Source organism: Hakea prostrata, chromosome 4 (genome assembly GCF_041222555.1).
Source record: "Hakea prostrata isolate BN-2017 chromosome 4, UWA_Hpros_2, whole genome shotgun sequence".
In the NCBI taxonomy this organism is placed as follows: Eukaryota; Viridiplantae; Streptophyta; class Magnoliopsida; order Proteales; family Proteaceae; genus Hakea; species Hakea prostrata.
The window spans coordinates 20,278,240-20,294,421 of record NC_142603.1 but is presented as its reverse complement, the minus strand read 5'-3'; the positions used below and the strand labels follow the sequence as shown (position 1 = coordinate 20,294,421).

Here is a 16,182-nt window from a genome sequence, read left to right as displayed (position 1 = left end):
GCAGGAATGAACACCGTCTGTGTGATGGTCAATCCAAACCAGCATGCAAACCGAATTATGATTTCTAACCACTAGCTACCAGCCTATAAACTTTAATATAGAATAAATGGAAGAAAATGTATACGCACTTAGTAGCAAAAAAATTACTCTGACGAGCTAATCAGAATTATCTTGCCCTCTAATGAGTTTAAGGCTGCCACGACAATAGAACCACAGAAGACCAAAGGAAGATGTCTGCCATATAATCCAGGAAAGGAAAACTGGATAACTTATGAAGTTTTTGGTTTTCAAGTATACCCCCCATCCCCATGGCCCCTTCTTCTCCTCCCCCAACTCTCTCTTCTCTTTTCTTACAAAAGCTATCAAGCAACTGTTTTTTGTTTCTTTCAGCAGTGACAGTGTTGATATGGCTAGTGATGGAGGAAGGAGATAAAAAATGGAGTCGGTACAGTTTGAGAGATTTTAGTGGGGATGAAAGAGAGAAGATGGAGAGCCGACAGCAGATGCTGGAATCTTTTAGGCAAAGGTGAAATATAAGCATTCAGCTCAAAGACAACGTTAATGAGGGTTTCTTACAGTAAGATGTGACACAACACTATTGGCTTGAGAAACAGTTGCTGCAAAATCTGCCACAGTAGACTCAGAGTGGTATAACTGCGAGCATAGAGATTCAAGGCAATGAACAAGACTAGCCAAGATTTTTATTTTTTTTTAATGAGTGATTTTTGTATTAGAAAGAGGGAAGATACAGAACAGGCAATCTCCTAGAACCCCATTTGGGGGAAGAAGATTCCATCAATAATGGTCATTTCCTTTTAACCAGGATCTCAAACAGGGCAGAGAATCCAATTACAATCACAATCTGAATTAAAAATGAGTTCCTGCATCCTTCTGAATAAGCTCTGCTAGCTCTCCTGGAAAATCCACAGGCTCCCTCTCTGCCTGTCCCTGCCTCGGCTGAATGTCAGTCATGCACTCAGCCAGCTGGTTTTGTTACCTCCACACATGCACAAACTCCCTTTCATGTTGAGCCAAAAAAAAATAATAATAAAAAAAGAGGATTTAGAAACTTCTGTTGCTTTACATGTTACTTTTGGGCTGTGGATACCAGATCGGTGGCTATCTCAAGCCAAAGCTCGGGATTGGCATATACTCTCCTTCGCATCGAAGACTACTCTCTCATGCAACATAAAATATTCATATCCCTTCACCACTATGTATAGAAGAAGTGCATAGATTTGTGAACAAGCAACAGTTAATCAGCACTGGAGGACCACAGAGAATATGCCTTCATAGTTATGTGTAAATTTGAGACTTTTTTCGGAAGTTGGTTCTGAGTGCATTTTTATGTCTGTTCTGTGTGTGTGAGTGTACGGTGGGGGGGGGGGACCCAGTAGTTTTTTCTTAAATCAAAAGCCTGAAACAACTTCGTTTCTGTGAGAATTCAGTCAAGCCCTTATATATTAGCTGCCTCTACAGGGTGTTTTTCCTACTACCTCCATGTCCCCCTTTGTATTTAAACCTTTCTTAGCTTACCATTTCCATCATGGTGACCTTGCTTATGTAGTTATTCTATTGCCTTAATCTTACTTTTAAGTTTTATCTATCTTTTTGGTGCATCAACTATGCAGATCAACAGATGGCATGTATTACACTTTTAAGTTTTATCTATCTTTTTGGTGAGTCAACTATGCAGATCAACAGATGGCATGTATTATATTCAGCCAATTCTCTTTTGCATGGATCCTTTCTCAATTGTTTTATTACCATTTAGATTGTATGTCAGTTACTGTGCAACCTTAAGGCATTCTTTATTTGTGTTTGTTTGGTCGTAACCGTCGTATTAGAGCTGGTCTAGGAGTAGCTCTGTTAAGTGATAAGTTACGAGAAATTCATTTGAGGTAGCATCCCTAACTAGGATTATCCCACTAAGTACATCTATATGATGCTTTTTAACAACCCAACATTCTACACTATACATCATTGCTAGTCGAATGACGGTCCTATAAAACTTTCTTTTGAGCTTTAAGGAAATATGTCAACCACACAAGACCCCGAACGCACCTAATGGCAGTGGTCGCCGGAAAGGGGAAGGGTTGGGTGGTTTTCGGCAATGACAATGGACAGTTTCTGGCAAGATGTAGGTAGAAAATGGGTGAAGGGATTCTCCCTTCACCTACGTAAGGGTTGGGTATGGGAGGGTTTAAATGGGAGTAGTTATGTCATTTGACTCTAATAAGGGTAATATCATCATTTTACTCATGACTTACCAAAATCTTGGATGGAATGTTACGAGCGTGCAACTTGTAATTTTGAGAGTGTGTAATATGTAATTTAAAGCACTAAAGCGTGCAATCTGTAATTTACTCAAAAAATATAGATATGCAAAAAATGAAGCTAAGAAAATTGTGGGGAAGGCAGAAGAGCTATTCATATGATATCTTCTAGAAGCCTAGAATGAGGGAAAAAATGATAAGAGATTTCAACCATGTCAAACACATTAAAATGGGATAATCCTAGTTAGGGATGAAGACATCAACGAGAGATGGACGGGTTATCTGACTTATTTCTACAACCTACCTAGTGAAAGTTTTGAACCAACACGAGGAATAGTGGACTAGAAGAAGGCACCACACATCTTGTCACTTGTCAAAGGCATATACATAAGACTACAATTTCCAAATTAAAAGAACCATCAAGAAAGACAAAAAAGCCAAGGCTTCATGATGTAGTCCTGGATCGATTGGAGTTCAACTAGAAACCAATTCTTCAAGGATCTTAATAAACAAGTAGGTTTAGATGGGTCAAACTTAGTTTAAAGGTCACATTTGGGGTTCCCCTAGGAAGGATGGAATTTTTATGGTTCAATCAGAGAGTTGTCCAAGACAAAATTCAGAATCTGGGAAAAATACCAAGAGGTGTCTAAGATGGTTTGGGCACTTGGGATGGGTGGGTTGAGGTTTGGGAGAAGATTGTTTGGTTTCAAATTGTTTGTATTGTATAAGACTCACATCTTGATTTGGGTTCTCCTGGGTGGAGGTGATAGGGTACTGATTTGCAGGTACAATAAGAGATTGTTAGGATAACACTAGTTAAATAGTAGTTAGTTTGTTAAGAAATTGGGAGATGGGATGATTTCAAGATATGGATGGGATAATAGGTTTAGGTGGTTTCGATGATTAGATCAAGAATCGAGAATCGGATGGATCAAACCATAGAGTTAGGGTTTCTTGGGCAAGAGTCAGAAGCTCAGTTGATTAGAAGATCACGATTACAGATTGAATATTGAAGCTGAAAGATCTTGAAAAAAAATCTTCAAAATTATTGAAAGAGAGCTTCAGTTAGTTTGTTAAGAAATTGGGAGACGGGATGATTTCAAGATATGGATGGGATATTAGGTTTAGGTGATTTTGATGATTAGATCAACAATTGAGTATCAGATGGATCAAACCATAAGAGTTAGAGCTTCTTGGGTTGGGCAAGAGTCAGAAGCTCAGTTGATTAGAAGATCACGATTACAGATTGAATATTGAAGCTGAAAGATCTTGAAAAAAAAACTTCAAATTTATTGAAAGAAAGCTTCAATTTGAACCTCCAAGGCATTTCATCTTCAAGGAGTAGATTGGATACACAACACTCCCACAATTTACATCCCTAGGCTTCCCGCTGTCAATGAATAGATTGAAAACACACAAGAAGCCCAACCACCTAGATTACTAGACTTAATCTCCAATGGAGAATAATAGCACCACAGCATCTTGAAAAGCAATTTCAGTAATCAAATTTGTGTTCAACACATGCAATATTACAACCTTATATTAAACTCATACTAAAAAAGAAACCTAATCCAGTCCTAGATGGGTAACTTAAATTGACTAAGAAACTGAAATAGACTCAGAACAGTACTAATCAAGCCCTAATAAACTGTTAAAATAAAGAATACTAAATGAATATTTCCCAAGTCTAAATCCTAAAATGATTTAAATCAAACCACTGGTTCAACCCTGCAAAACCAGTATAATTTAAAGCACCTAAAACATAAAATAACCTAATATAGAAGCTATCTCGTATGCAACCTAATTAACCCTACTTAGAGTTAAGGCCCTTTGAAGTGACCCAACACATAGAAATCCTTGGGATCAAAGGCCCAAATGTATGGAGTTATTCCTCAGGAAAGAAGCCAAAGTTGGTGACAAATCTACATCACTCCCAAGCCCAAATGGAGGGCTCAATAGAAGTGTAGAAGAGCTTAGGAATCTCTGGTTTATCTTAATTAACTTAGCTGGTTAACAAGATTATGAGCCCTGATAAAATGATTGATAAATGGAGGAGAAGGCATTCCGGTCCCAAGTCCCCACTTAGAAAAGTAAAAGCAATGTCAAAAGTTGTAACAGCTATAGAAGCATAAAATAATGAGTAATACTATAAAATTAGGGGAGAGGATTATTAAAACAACAACAAACAAACAAAAATAAAGGATGGAACTAAGATGAATGAGGCAAGCATAATTTATGGGCACTGCAAGGGATGAGGACATTGAGGAGAGATGGAAGGTGATTCTACAACCACTTAATAAAACCAACCTGAGGCAGAAGGCACTACATATCTTGTCACTTCTCAGGCATATATATTTAAAAATGGGGTTTTGAAGTAAAAAAAGCACCAAGAGAAGGAGAGCAGTGAAGAAAGGAAAAATATTTGAAGTAAATATGTGGACATAATCAAAGATGTAAACAATGGTACAATATATGTAAATAAATAAACTTTGGTCATGGTAACTTTCAAAGATAGTTCTGTAATCCTGCAGAGGAGAGCAATGATGACTGTTTGAAGGGTATTGCCTTACAGTTTTTTTTAAATTTTAGTATTAAGAAAAGATAAAAACAAAAACAAAAACAAAAGATGAGAATGTGGATGCATCTAAATTTCTGCATCTATTCCTTTCATACATTTGAGAAATGTTATTAATCTTATTAATCTGGTCTTTTTTGTAAAATATAATAATAATAAGGGATAATTATGGTTGTCCCCCTATACTATAGCTTAATTACTACTTTATCCCCTATACTTTTTGAAATTACTAATCCAACCTTAAACTTCACCTGTAATTATTGTTGCCACCCTACCATTAAACTCCGTTAGTTAAGTGATGACCTAGCCATTTTTATTTATTTAAAAATCCCAAAATAACCCTAAGGTTTTATTCTACTTATTTATATTTAATAATAAATTACATTATTACCTTAGTAATTAGGAAAATTTTAAACCTAATTAGGTAGCTCCTTATTTTTTAGCTTTTTATATTTACTTTTCAATTTGGTGTTGCTTTTTAATTTTTATTATTCACTTTCCAATTTGATGTTATTAATTTTAAGAAATTCCCATTTTCATTTATTTACTATCTAATTTGGTGTTATCAATTTTAGGAAGTTCCTTTTCTTAGCAGAAAAAAATAATTTAGGCAATCTTTTTTTGGAATTCAAAATAATAAGAATACAACTCTAAAATTGGTACTTGATATGGTTTTTTTTTCTAAATTAGGATAGTATTGCATTTTGACTTTAATTTTAGGACAAAATAGACATTAAACATTCAACTATAGCAGTCTCTTAACACTGTTAGAATTGAGGGGGGCAACAGTAATTATCCCTAATAATAAATTTTCAAAAAATAATCTTGGAGTACAGATGAAGCTTTAAGAAAAGAAACTGAAAATTGAATAGGAGATGGGATTGAACTGGGATTGAACTGGGATTAAACTTTGAACATGGTAACTTTCAGGATGGTACTCCCATGTTTTTGATAGACATAATGGAAGATTAAATTTACTAACCTCCTTTCAATCTGAAAATTCTGCATAAGTTTACTCCACAATTAAGATCTTTCCTTATTGTTTGTTTTCTTTAACTTAGAATTTGTTTCAAAAAGGGAACACCTACCTGGTTTTGATCGTTGTTTTATATCAATCTTCATTTTCCTGTGGGGTTCCTTTAAAGGTTTACCAAGCCAGATTTAGGTGTCTGCAATAGGAACGCAAGAAGGCAAACCGAATTCAGGAGATAGCTCTCCTTTTACATTCCATTGTTCTATATCTTCTACCCTTTCCCCAATGAAATTCTCTGTTTGGAGAGCCTCCCCCCACCCCCAAAAAAAATATAGACACCAGGATACACTCACTCTTCCCTAACAAGTAAAGATTTATAATTTAACACAAGAAGTGGCCTACTGTTTCTAATATTCGAAACCTTAGCTCCAGAAGAATGAGGAGAACGGATTTCCCCCCTCTATTGCTGCAACAGTATTTAATAGAAATGCGTAAATAGTATCCCGGAAAATCAACAATTTCTTAATCATGAAAGTGCATTTCCATCATTAGAACACTTGGAAGATAGAGGTAGAGAGAAAGGGTCATGCCATATGGAAAGGGACAGGTGATAGAACAGAGGAAATTGGATGAATCCTAAGACCAAAATGAATAGGAACAAAAACTTGATGTTTTAGGTTTTATGTTACATAAACAAATTGGCTATGGTGGGCCCAGGTTTTTCTTGGCTGGATTGAGTTGAATACCATAAGTTGGTTTTTCCAACTCATTTGAATTTTTAAAACCACACCTGTTGGATGATTGCAAGGCCGCATGGAGTGCTCGTCTAGCTGGGCAGAATGATGGACCACTACATACTTGACCGCAGAGGAGCCAAATCTCCAATCACAAAGTTTGGAATTGCTAGCAAGCAAGAGAAAGCAACCCAAACTCAGAATGGACTTTCAGAAACCCCAAAAATTGATTGTTAAGACCTTGATAACCCTTTCAATAGTCTTGTACAGTATCTGAAAGAATAAGCTGATTGCTTTCTCTCCCAACTGTTGGGTTTTAGTGCAGTGGTGTCACAGGCACAAATTTGGAAGTTCTACTGCCCAGAATCCTAGCCTAGTCACACCAAGTAGGTTAATATCAAAAACAGGACTGAGCTAGTTACAAAATGAGAAAGAATCATATAAACTACAATTCATAAAGGTTCCAGGTTATACAGCACCATGGGAGGGGGGGCTAAAGAAGAAGAAAGAAAGTGACGATGTAGAGTTTGAAATGGCATCAGCATGCCGAATTTCCACTGACAGAAAAGAAAAAAAAACTAACAGAAAGACTTGTCAAACATTCAGGATACCCAACTACACTAACTGAAAATTCCCTGCTGGTGGCTCTAACACAAGCACCCAGAAGTTGTTCTCAATCTAAACCAGCCACAATCTATGTCTTTTAAAACTTTTTCCCCCATAACAACAGCGAAGAATCCAAATTATTCCTGATTACTCCACATTGATAAAGCATGAGCATTGATGGGGGATTTCACTAGCCTCATCAATCTTATTTTGCAGTTGGGAAAGATTCTTTTTACACACAAATTCTTTTGCTTGGGGTGGTTCAGACTGTAGAACAGAACATTGTACCATAGGAATCTTAGTTTCGCACATTCCTTTGTTGTTATTGAATACAATCAAGAGTACATACCCTCCTCTAAGATTAAGTAAAATTTAAGTACCTGCCCTTTTCCCATTGAACCCAATTGATATTGATAATCCCCTCTTTTAAAATTAAGCGTAACTACAGAACTTGCATCGTATCTATTTAACACTGTTGACATTAATAAATACCCTCAAATCAACATTGCATTGGGCAAACAACATTAGGTCAAACAAAAAAAGTACAAATACATAAATACATTCCTATGCTGAGTGAAAATAGCTGTGATTTCTAAAAAAATTCTCAAGTAGAACGACTTCATAATCCACTACAAAGAAGCAACCAGAAGATTAAAGATGCAAGTCAAAAGTTGGTTTTTTTATTGAACTACAAGGACCCCCATATTATCAGCACAAATTCAAAGTTCCCCGACCACAGTCGACCGAAAAGGAATCCAATTAAAGGAAAACAAGAAGCTGGTAGAGCCAACAACCATACCCGAGACACCCAATCAGTCAGATTCATCAGCAGCAGCGGCAGAGGCGAGAGCGATCTTCTGATTCTCGAGTCGTTCGAGGGCTTTTTGGTGAGCCCAAGTCTCCATGGTCAAATCAGGCTTGGCGTTGAGGCCAACACCGAGAATAACGACAGTGAGGAAACCAGTAATGTAATAAGGGAGCTCCCAATCCTCCCATTTTCTGGACTGCCCAGGTGGAAGCGGGGTTCGATTGAAAATGTAACCGTTGGGACGCTCTTGGTGACCTGGGGTCGTCCACCTGCTTGGACCGTCTCCACCTCCCCTTTTACGCAGCGACAAGCTGAGACGGCTTCTCAGCATCCCGGCAGTGGCAGCGAACCCCTTTGAAGATGCCATGTTCGCTAAAATTTCTTAATTACTTTGAACTTACAGACAGCTTCAAACCCAGAAGTTGCAGAAAGCGTGAACGCCTGTAGAGAGGAGCGAGATCGAAGAAGTGGTGAAGCAAGATTCGTGGACCATGGCCAATAGAGAACCCGCATAGCTGGGATCTTCTGCTGGTTTAACCATGGGGAAATTCGAATTTCGAACTGGGCCGACGCAAAAATTAGGCACTCGAGTCGAGCAGAGTTCCAGGTTTAGCGTAAAACAGAGCAGTAACCCGAACCAAGTGGTTCTAAAACGGATTTTTATTTGCAACATCATGCCAATGGTTAGGATTTGACCATTTAGTCAAAACTAAATTAAACGGTTGTAAAAGAAAGTGCAGGTATATATGTAAATATAAAAAAATATTTTTACATCTAAAGATTTAAAAGTTCAAATTTTACAAAATCAAGTCCGCAGTGGTTTACCTTATGGCGGATGTCAATGGTTCGAGTCCACTTATCTTTAGCTCGTGAACTTAGCCGATACAAAGGTATATGATAGCACCCAATTTTTTCCGATTCGGCAGTTCGATCTATGATTTATCATTCATGGACATTGATAGGATCCTTCCATTTGGCAGCACCTTAGGATGGCATAGCCTTAAAGTTAACGGCAAGGTTCAAACGAGGAAAGACTTACGGTGAATCGACTGTACCCAATCCCCAAATTCCAAAACCTTCTGTGCTCCTCCACTCCACCTTCTAGTCGTTCTACCACCACTGCCACCTGCAGACGTTCTTCAAAAAAAAACCTAGTCAACTATGAAACGAAAGTTTCTCGATCTGAAAACCCTAGCAGCCCTCGTCTCCTGTAAGTCAATCGATTTTCTGGAAGGAAAGTTTATATAACCTAGTAGTTGTAGAGCTTAGGGGGAGCGTTATTAGGGGAATCCATGCTAACCTTCTTGGAGTTCTTGCAAGGCAATTGACCATTCCGCTTCACAAGGTTAGAGATAAATGTCCATGAGGAATTGATTCGAACATGGAGATAATTTTCAATGTGCTGGACAAAAGCCACAGATTTGAGAAAAATTATGCTTGAAAAGATGCAGATGAAATTAGAGCCCGTTGAGTGCATTAGGCAGCTCAACTTCATTCCATTCCATTGTTTATGTAAAACTGAAATCTTAGCTTGTAACTGGTTTTCTTCTAAATTCTTTCTATTGATTTTTCACACAATATCTTCAAACCATTGTTATACCAAAATGAATGTAAAATTCAATGATCAGTAATTACAAGAAGGGCCAATCCTAATTCTTCAATTCACGTTCTCAAAAAAGACCGAGCATGTCAGTCAATCGACAATCAAAATTCGCCAATGCAAATTACTAAAAGATGGAAATAGAAGAGCATAGTCATCTGAGAAAGTAAATTAAACAATGAAGAAAATGCAAGGGAGCTATCATTTGCTAATCAAAGCTATATATAATATTTAACAAGGAAGAAAGAGGGGAAAAGAAAGAGAAATCAAGAAACAAAGATCAATCTCTGACTAAAAGCATTGATGGCACTCACAGGCACCGATTTCTAACTAAAAGCATTGATGGCACTCAAGGAAGTCTAGCAGTGAAGTTCCTAAGAGGAAAAATGAAATAGGGATTTAGGAGTTAGGTAAATGAGGGGTCTAATTTGTAAATTAGTAAACTTTAATTCTTAAAATGTAAAAATAAAAAAATATATATTTACAAGCAAACCCTCACTATTTGATTCTCAATCGTTCGATCTTATTTTGATTCGTGCAAATGTCATCCTTCTAAACAGCTATGACATTTCAAACTCTTCGTCCCCCCCTATCTGGCCCGCACTAAAAAGAGTCCTCTCTTTAAGATGCGCAAGCTCAGGTAGGCTAAGAAGCTATATCAACTTGTCATCTATACAATGCAAGGCTTTCACCAATCAAGGGCGCGCGTTCGCACCTTTTTTCCCAAGAACAATCAATACTTAGAGCTGTTCCCACTTGAATTCTCCTTCTACTGGGGTTGCAACATGGATGAGTTGAGTGGGCTTTTCAAAATTGAATTTCAGCATGAGTCCTCTTAGCTAAGTCAATTCGTGTCCTAATCTTGCTAGATTTAAAATTATTGTCTTTGACCTTAACCTTAATGAGTTGAGTCAAGCCAAACCCGTTCTTGCCCTAATTTTTCCTAAGTGGACCAAGTTCGGATGGGTTAGCAATTTAATGCTAATCATTTCCTTATGCTTGTTGGTCATATCATTGTCCTTGATTGTTTTTTAATCTGGCTCTGGCTACCTTCCCAATTCTTTCGAGCACTTGAAATAGGCCGTAAATTTTTAGTAAGCTTCTTATTAAGGCGTCAAGCTACAGATGTTTGCCAAAATGGCTTCAACTTAACAAGCACCAAATCCCCTTCCTTAAACTCCTTTTAATATTGATGTTCATCTGGTTGTTGTTTCATCCACACCTAGGTTCTAGCAAGACTCTGTTTGAGGAAAATCATGGCTGAGTCTCGGTCTCTTATTTCCTGCTCCACTGTAGCATTCATTGTAGCCCTTGGAATGTACTATGTCAATGTTGGAGGGGAACGACCATAGAGAGCTGCAAAGGGTGTGGTTCGAATTGCTAAATGGTTCAAGGAATTATACCACAACTCCGCCCAACTAAGAAAGTGTGTCCACTTAGTAGGCTCTGCCTCTACATAATGCCAAAGATACATTTTCAACGTGCATTTGACGTTTTCGATTTGTCCATCTACATGTGGATTGTAAGCTGAACTCATCACCAAAGCCATCCCTAACAACCATAAAAAAAAATCCCTCTAGAACAAGCTGAGAAAAATCGGGAAAACCTCTATCATTGACAATGGATTTAGGGATCCCATTAAGACAAACCACGCAAAAACTTCTGCCACTTTTTATTCTCTCGTAGTGTTGGGGAAGGGTGAAAAAAATGCTCGTATTTTGTCAATTTGTCTATTGCCACTGTGATAGATGTTTTGCCATAAGAATTTGGAGGCCTAAGATAAAATCCATGGAGACATCACTCCAAGCATTGTCAGGAACTGGTAGGGGTTGCGTTAGCCCGTAGGGAGGTGCGGTTGCGCTTTTTGTTTGTTGGCAAGATACGCATTGAGCGAAAAATTCTTCACCTCCTTCTTAACACCCTTACAAAAGACACTAACATTAAGCCATTTGTAAGTTTGCAACCCCTAGAGTGTCCTCCAATGGGCATCTCATGAAACTCCTTCAATAATTTCTCCTTGAGTGATGATTCCGATGGTATAATGGTATAATAGGCCAAGTCATTGCACATAACCAAGGGCCCTCATCAGATTAGACTCAAGTGCCTAAAAGATCTACTCTAACTCCTTGGATTTTGCGGTCCCTCTTCAAGTCTTCCAAAAATTCCATGGTTGGTATTGAAATAGCTAAGATGCAAACAGAAGATTCGCTACAACATAAGAACACATCGTCAACACTATTTTCCTTACCCGGCTTGTACTTTATGTAAAAGAAGTAGCCAAATAACCTAGACATCTAGTGAAATTTTTCCAGTGTTTGTATTTTTTTTTTGCTTGGAAAGCTCTCACAGGCTTTTCTAGTCTGTTTTGATGGTGAATCATCTTCCTAAAATGTACTACCTCCAACGAGCGATGAATTGAGTCATCACGTACATCTCAAGCACGTACGTTGATGCTGCTTGGAGTTTCGATGACAACTTCAGGTTGTAAAATACCACCATGTGGCCCCCTATGATAGCACTGCCCCTATACTAGTTTCAGCCTTTCAGATGCATCTATCTCCAAGAAGGATGGCTGATCGAAGTTGGGTAAGGCCATTTGAGAGGGCTTCTTATAACCTGCATGTGAAATCCCCTATAATCCTAACCCGAAAATTCATATTGTGGTCCAAGAACCCACAACGCAAGCAGAAGAGAGCCTGGGGCCATCTAAATAGAAACCGTTGGATTAGAACCTGAACCAGTGGAAGTGTATAGTGAAGATGTTGAATCTAGAACTTTGCTAAGTTTTGAAAAAACGAACTAACTCGAACACTGACTAACTGGGAAAATGGATTAAGAGTTTATGGCCAGCACTTTTGGAAGTCCTAAAGATCAGATAAAACTCCCCTAGTATATGGAATTAGTGTGGAAGAAGAACCTTAGAGAAACTGCCCTTGAAACTCACTCCTGGAAAAATTTCCAAGGGAGGGTCTCTTAGGTAGCCTCTCGAGCGACCCACCTTGGTGCCTGCGGGAAGTAAAAGGGTAATTTCGGAATTTGATGTTATGGACCCCTATTTAATGAGATTTTCGACCTGAAATGCATTATTATCCTCCTTAGCCATCAGACCATGTTAGAGAGAACATTGTTAAGGAGGAAAATGTTGAGGAAATCATCTAGAGAGTTGTTCATGTTTCAATAGCAAATCTTAAGGGTAGTTGCTTCCTCCTTTAGTAATAGCTTGTTTCTTTTGATCTTTTGTCTAAGGAAGAGCTTTGTAGAGAGAGTTGTAATTATGGGGAACCTAAACCTTATTTTACATTACTTCTAGAGTGATTCTACAATCACTTTAATTAACCAATTTCTTTACGGATAGATTTCGGAATGACCTAAATTCAATGGATTATTGTTTAGATTTGTGTTTCTGAATGGTTGTTGTGGTTAGATTTTGTCCTTAGGAGTTTTTAGAACATCTCTTAATTTTGGAAATAGTTTAGAACCCAAATTCGTAGCTGTTGGGAAATGCCATGTTAACATTGCCACATCAGCCTCCATTAGTTTTGATGATAACAAACACAAATTACTAATGTCTACATTAAGTTGTAATTGTCTAGCTCATTACTAAAACAAGTGGACCGATTCCAACTCATTAGATCAAACTCACCGGATGCTCAAGCCCAAGTCAAGATCAAGCAATCTTGGACAAAGATTCAAAGTCAATATGAGTATCAAGTTCAAAGCACAAGAAGATGCAAAGATTAAGTCAAGATCAAGACTTAGATAAATTAAGGATTTAGGATACATTCACATAAACTCATACGTAATCACATGCTTATCATGTCACTAGATTGTCCTAGGACATATTAGGAAAGTGTATGAGGCTTAGGGTTGACCAAAAAGATAAAAAAACCCAAGCAAAGTCCAAGTCAGTAAAATTTTACGAAAATTTTCTATCTGTTGGGAGGTTAGGCTAAGCAATTGAATGCCTTTTTTATAAGCCCAACCACCCCCATTTGAGAGTTTCTACCTTGTTTATTGAGCTATTACAACCTCACAAGTCTCAAAGCTATCATTTGGTGAACTAGCATTGATTACTTGCCTTTCAACACCATCAAACTTTGAAGGACATCCCAAAGTTGTCACGCAAGCTCATTGGAGTCAAGTTTGGAGTTATTGAAGGCCATTGGGACTTCTTTGTGGTGCATCTCATATCTTGGGCATTCATTCCTCATTGCATCACATTCACACAAGGGATAAAGTGTCACTCCTTTGTTAGGTAATATCCTTCACTCTTCAAATTGTATTGATTGTTCAATTCTAGTCTAGGTTTATTAAAATTGGTAGAGGGTGTTCTTGCCCTACTTAGAACAAATATTGTAAAGGGTGCTCTTGCCCAAGTAAACATAGATTGTAAAGGGTTTGATCTCTACTCATTGTATTGAAAGAGAATCACTAGTGAAATACTCTCTTGAGGCCAAGAGAGAAGTGGACGACGTAGACTTATAAAGTCGAACCACTATAAATACTTGTCTTATGGATTGATTGCATTATTTAATTATCTTTGAAATGTACAATTTACTTTGTATTTGCAATTATACATAAAAATTAGGCAAGTCCACTGGTTACAACCTATTCCACCCCCTCTAGATTGTATTAACACTAGCTATCTAAGTTTTTTGTTGGCTATTGTTCGTACTTGATTATGGGTCTCCCGAGCGACCCACCCTCCCTCTGCCCAAGCGACCCTACTCCATAGGTCTCCCGACATGGTTCTTCCAAGCAATCTATGCTAGTACTGTTCAAGTGGCCCTACCCTATGGGTCTCCTGGAAAGGGTCTCTCGAGCAAGCCCCCTTCAAGCAACCCATCCCCTTGCTCTCTGGTTTTCGATTATACTTTTGATGTTTGACTTTTAGGGCTTTTCTGACATTGAACCAGCATTTAAATAGGACTCTTTGAAATGTGATAAGTTGTCTTCCTTTTCACTTAAAAAGGTTATAGTCTACCTTAAAGTGAGGACTTGCATATTGATTTATATGATGTTGTTTTATGACTTTTACATTCATTTTATAATATGAAATTGCTATAATCATGTTTCATTACTGTCTTGCCGATTTGTAAAGTGGCGTGGTTAAGTTAGAAATAAAAATGGATTTGACCAGGGGTTGTGGTATAACCATTTCCCTAGGAACCCTAGTATGGATATATAGCTTAGGGATGCACTTCTAGGATGTCTAGATGAACATGGTTATGTAACATTACCCCATCGGCTGAGATCTTGATGCCAAGTGACCCGTGGCAGCAGTGTGGGGTGATGGGCTCTCAAAACTAGTAACCAATTCATGAGAGGACACAACCATATTGTGGAGGCCACTTATTGGTAGGGTTGCATATAAAAAGCTTGGGCTCATGGGCGCTCAAGACTGGTAGCCAACGAATGAGAGGACTTAAGCTTCCCGCCCATTAGATGTGGATGACCAACAAGATTAAGAGGAGGCGTAGTCCAAGTTGGTTGGAGCCATAGGATACTCTAGATAGGGAAGGATACCAAATCGAGTGTATGGTGTTAGGGGAGAGGTATCTAAACCTAGAATGATATGATTAAGTAGATGACTTGCATTAGGCAAGGTATTACCTTGACACGCGCCAGTACTCATGCCAATGGTAGTGGTGAGAGTGTGTGGCCCTAATCCTCAGCCATGGTTGATGAAAGACTGTTATTCCTATACCTCGATTGTGATGCCTAGTCAGTTTGGTGCCATTGGGGTCGGTGTGACACTTCGTAGAGGAGGTTGATGCCATATCTTAATGTGTGTCTACCTAGATAGAGACTTGCATTGATTAGAATATATGAGCATTATCGTACTACATTGCACATCATATCATATTGTCATAAGTTTTCTCACGTCGTGAATGGTAAATATATATGCTTGAATTTTCTTGTTGAGTTCTTTTGAACTCATCCCTTGTGGTATGTTGTTGTTTTTTAGATGTCTACACAGGTGAAGAATAGACCCCGAGTTTGGAGATATTTGGGCTAAAGACCAACAAATCATTGAAAAATACTAAACTTAATTTTCATAAAAATGTTCTAAATACCTCATTCATCATGGCTTGAAACATTACCGGTGTGTTGGTGAGCCCAAATGGCACAAGAAACTCGTAGTGGCCTTGTTACATCCAGAAAGCTGTCTTATGGATGTCTTCATCTTGGATCTGAATTTGATGATAATCGGATCGGAAGTCCAACTTGGAGAAATATTGTGCCTCGTAACTCATCAAATGTCTCATCTATGGTTGGTATCGAAAACCAATCGGACACAGTGATGGCATTCATGGCTCAATAGATGACACAAAACCTCCAAGTGCCATCCTTCTTCTTCACAAATAATACCGGGGACTTTAGTTAATTGGGAAGCTCCACTATACACCAATCGAGGAAACTAGCAGCTATAGTTAGTCCCTTTCTATTTTATGTTATTAAGAAATCCTACATAAGCATGACATGAACTTGGTTTTTATTACTGAGGAGAACTCCGTTAGAATTAGAATACCAAAGGCATTGTATAAGAGAGACAAATATCAAGCAATAAGATAAAGAATCACAAAGTAATATAATCTCATGTTAGAAG

At 38.0% G+C, this 16,182-nt stretch overlaps 1 protein-coding gene across 1 annotated transcript; it reads right to left on the bottom strand.

Moving 5' to 3' along the window:
- Positions 1–1,364: 1,364 nt before the first annotated feature.
- Positions 1,365–8,491, bottom strand: LOC149018398 (uncharacterized). Its single transcript, XM_089152679.1, has one exon. It carries the CDS (start codon positions 8,337–8,339, stop codon positions 7,977–7,979), a length of 363 nt encoding a protein of 120 aa, XP_089008805.1. The 5' UTR covers positions 8,340–8,491; the 3' UTR covers positions 1,365–7,976.
- Positions 8,492–16,182: the final 7,691 nt, after the last annotated feature.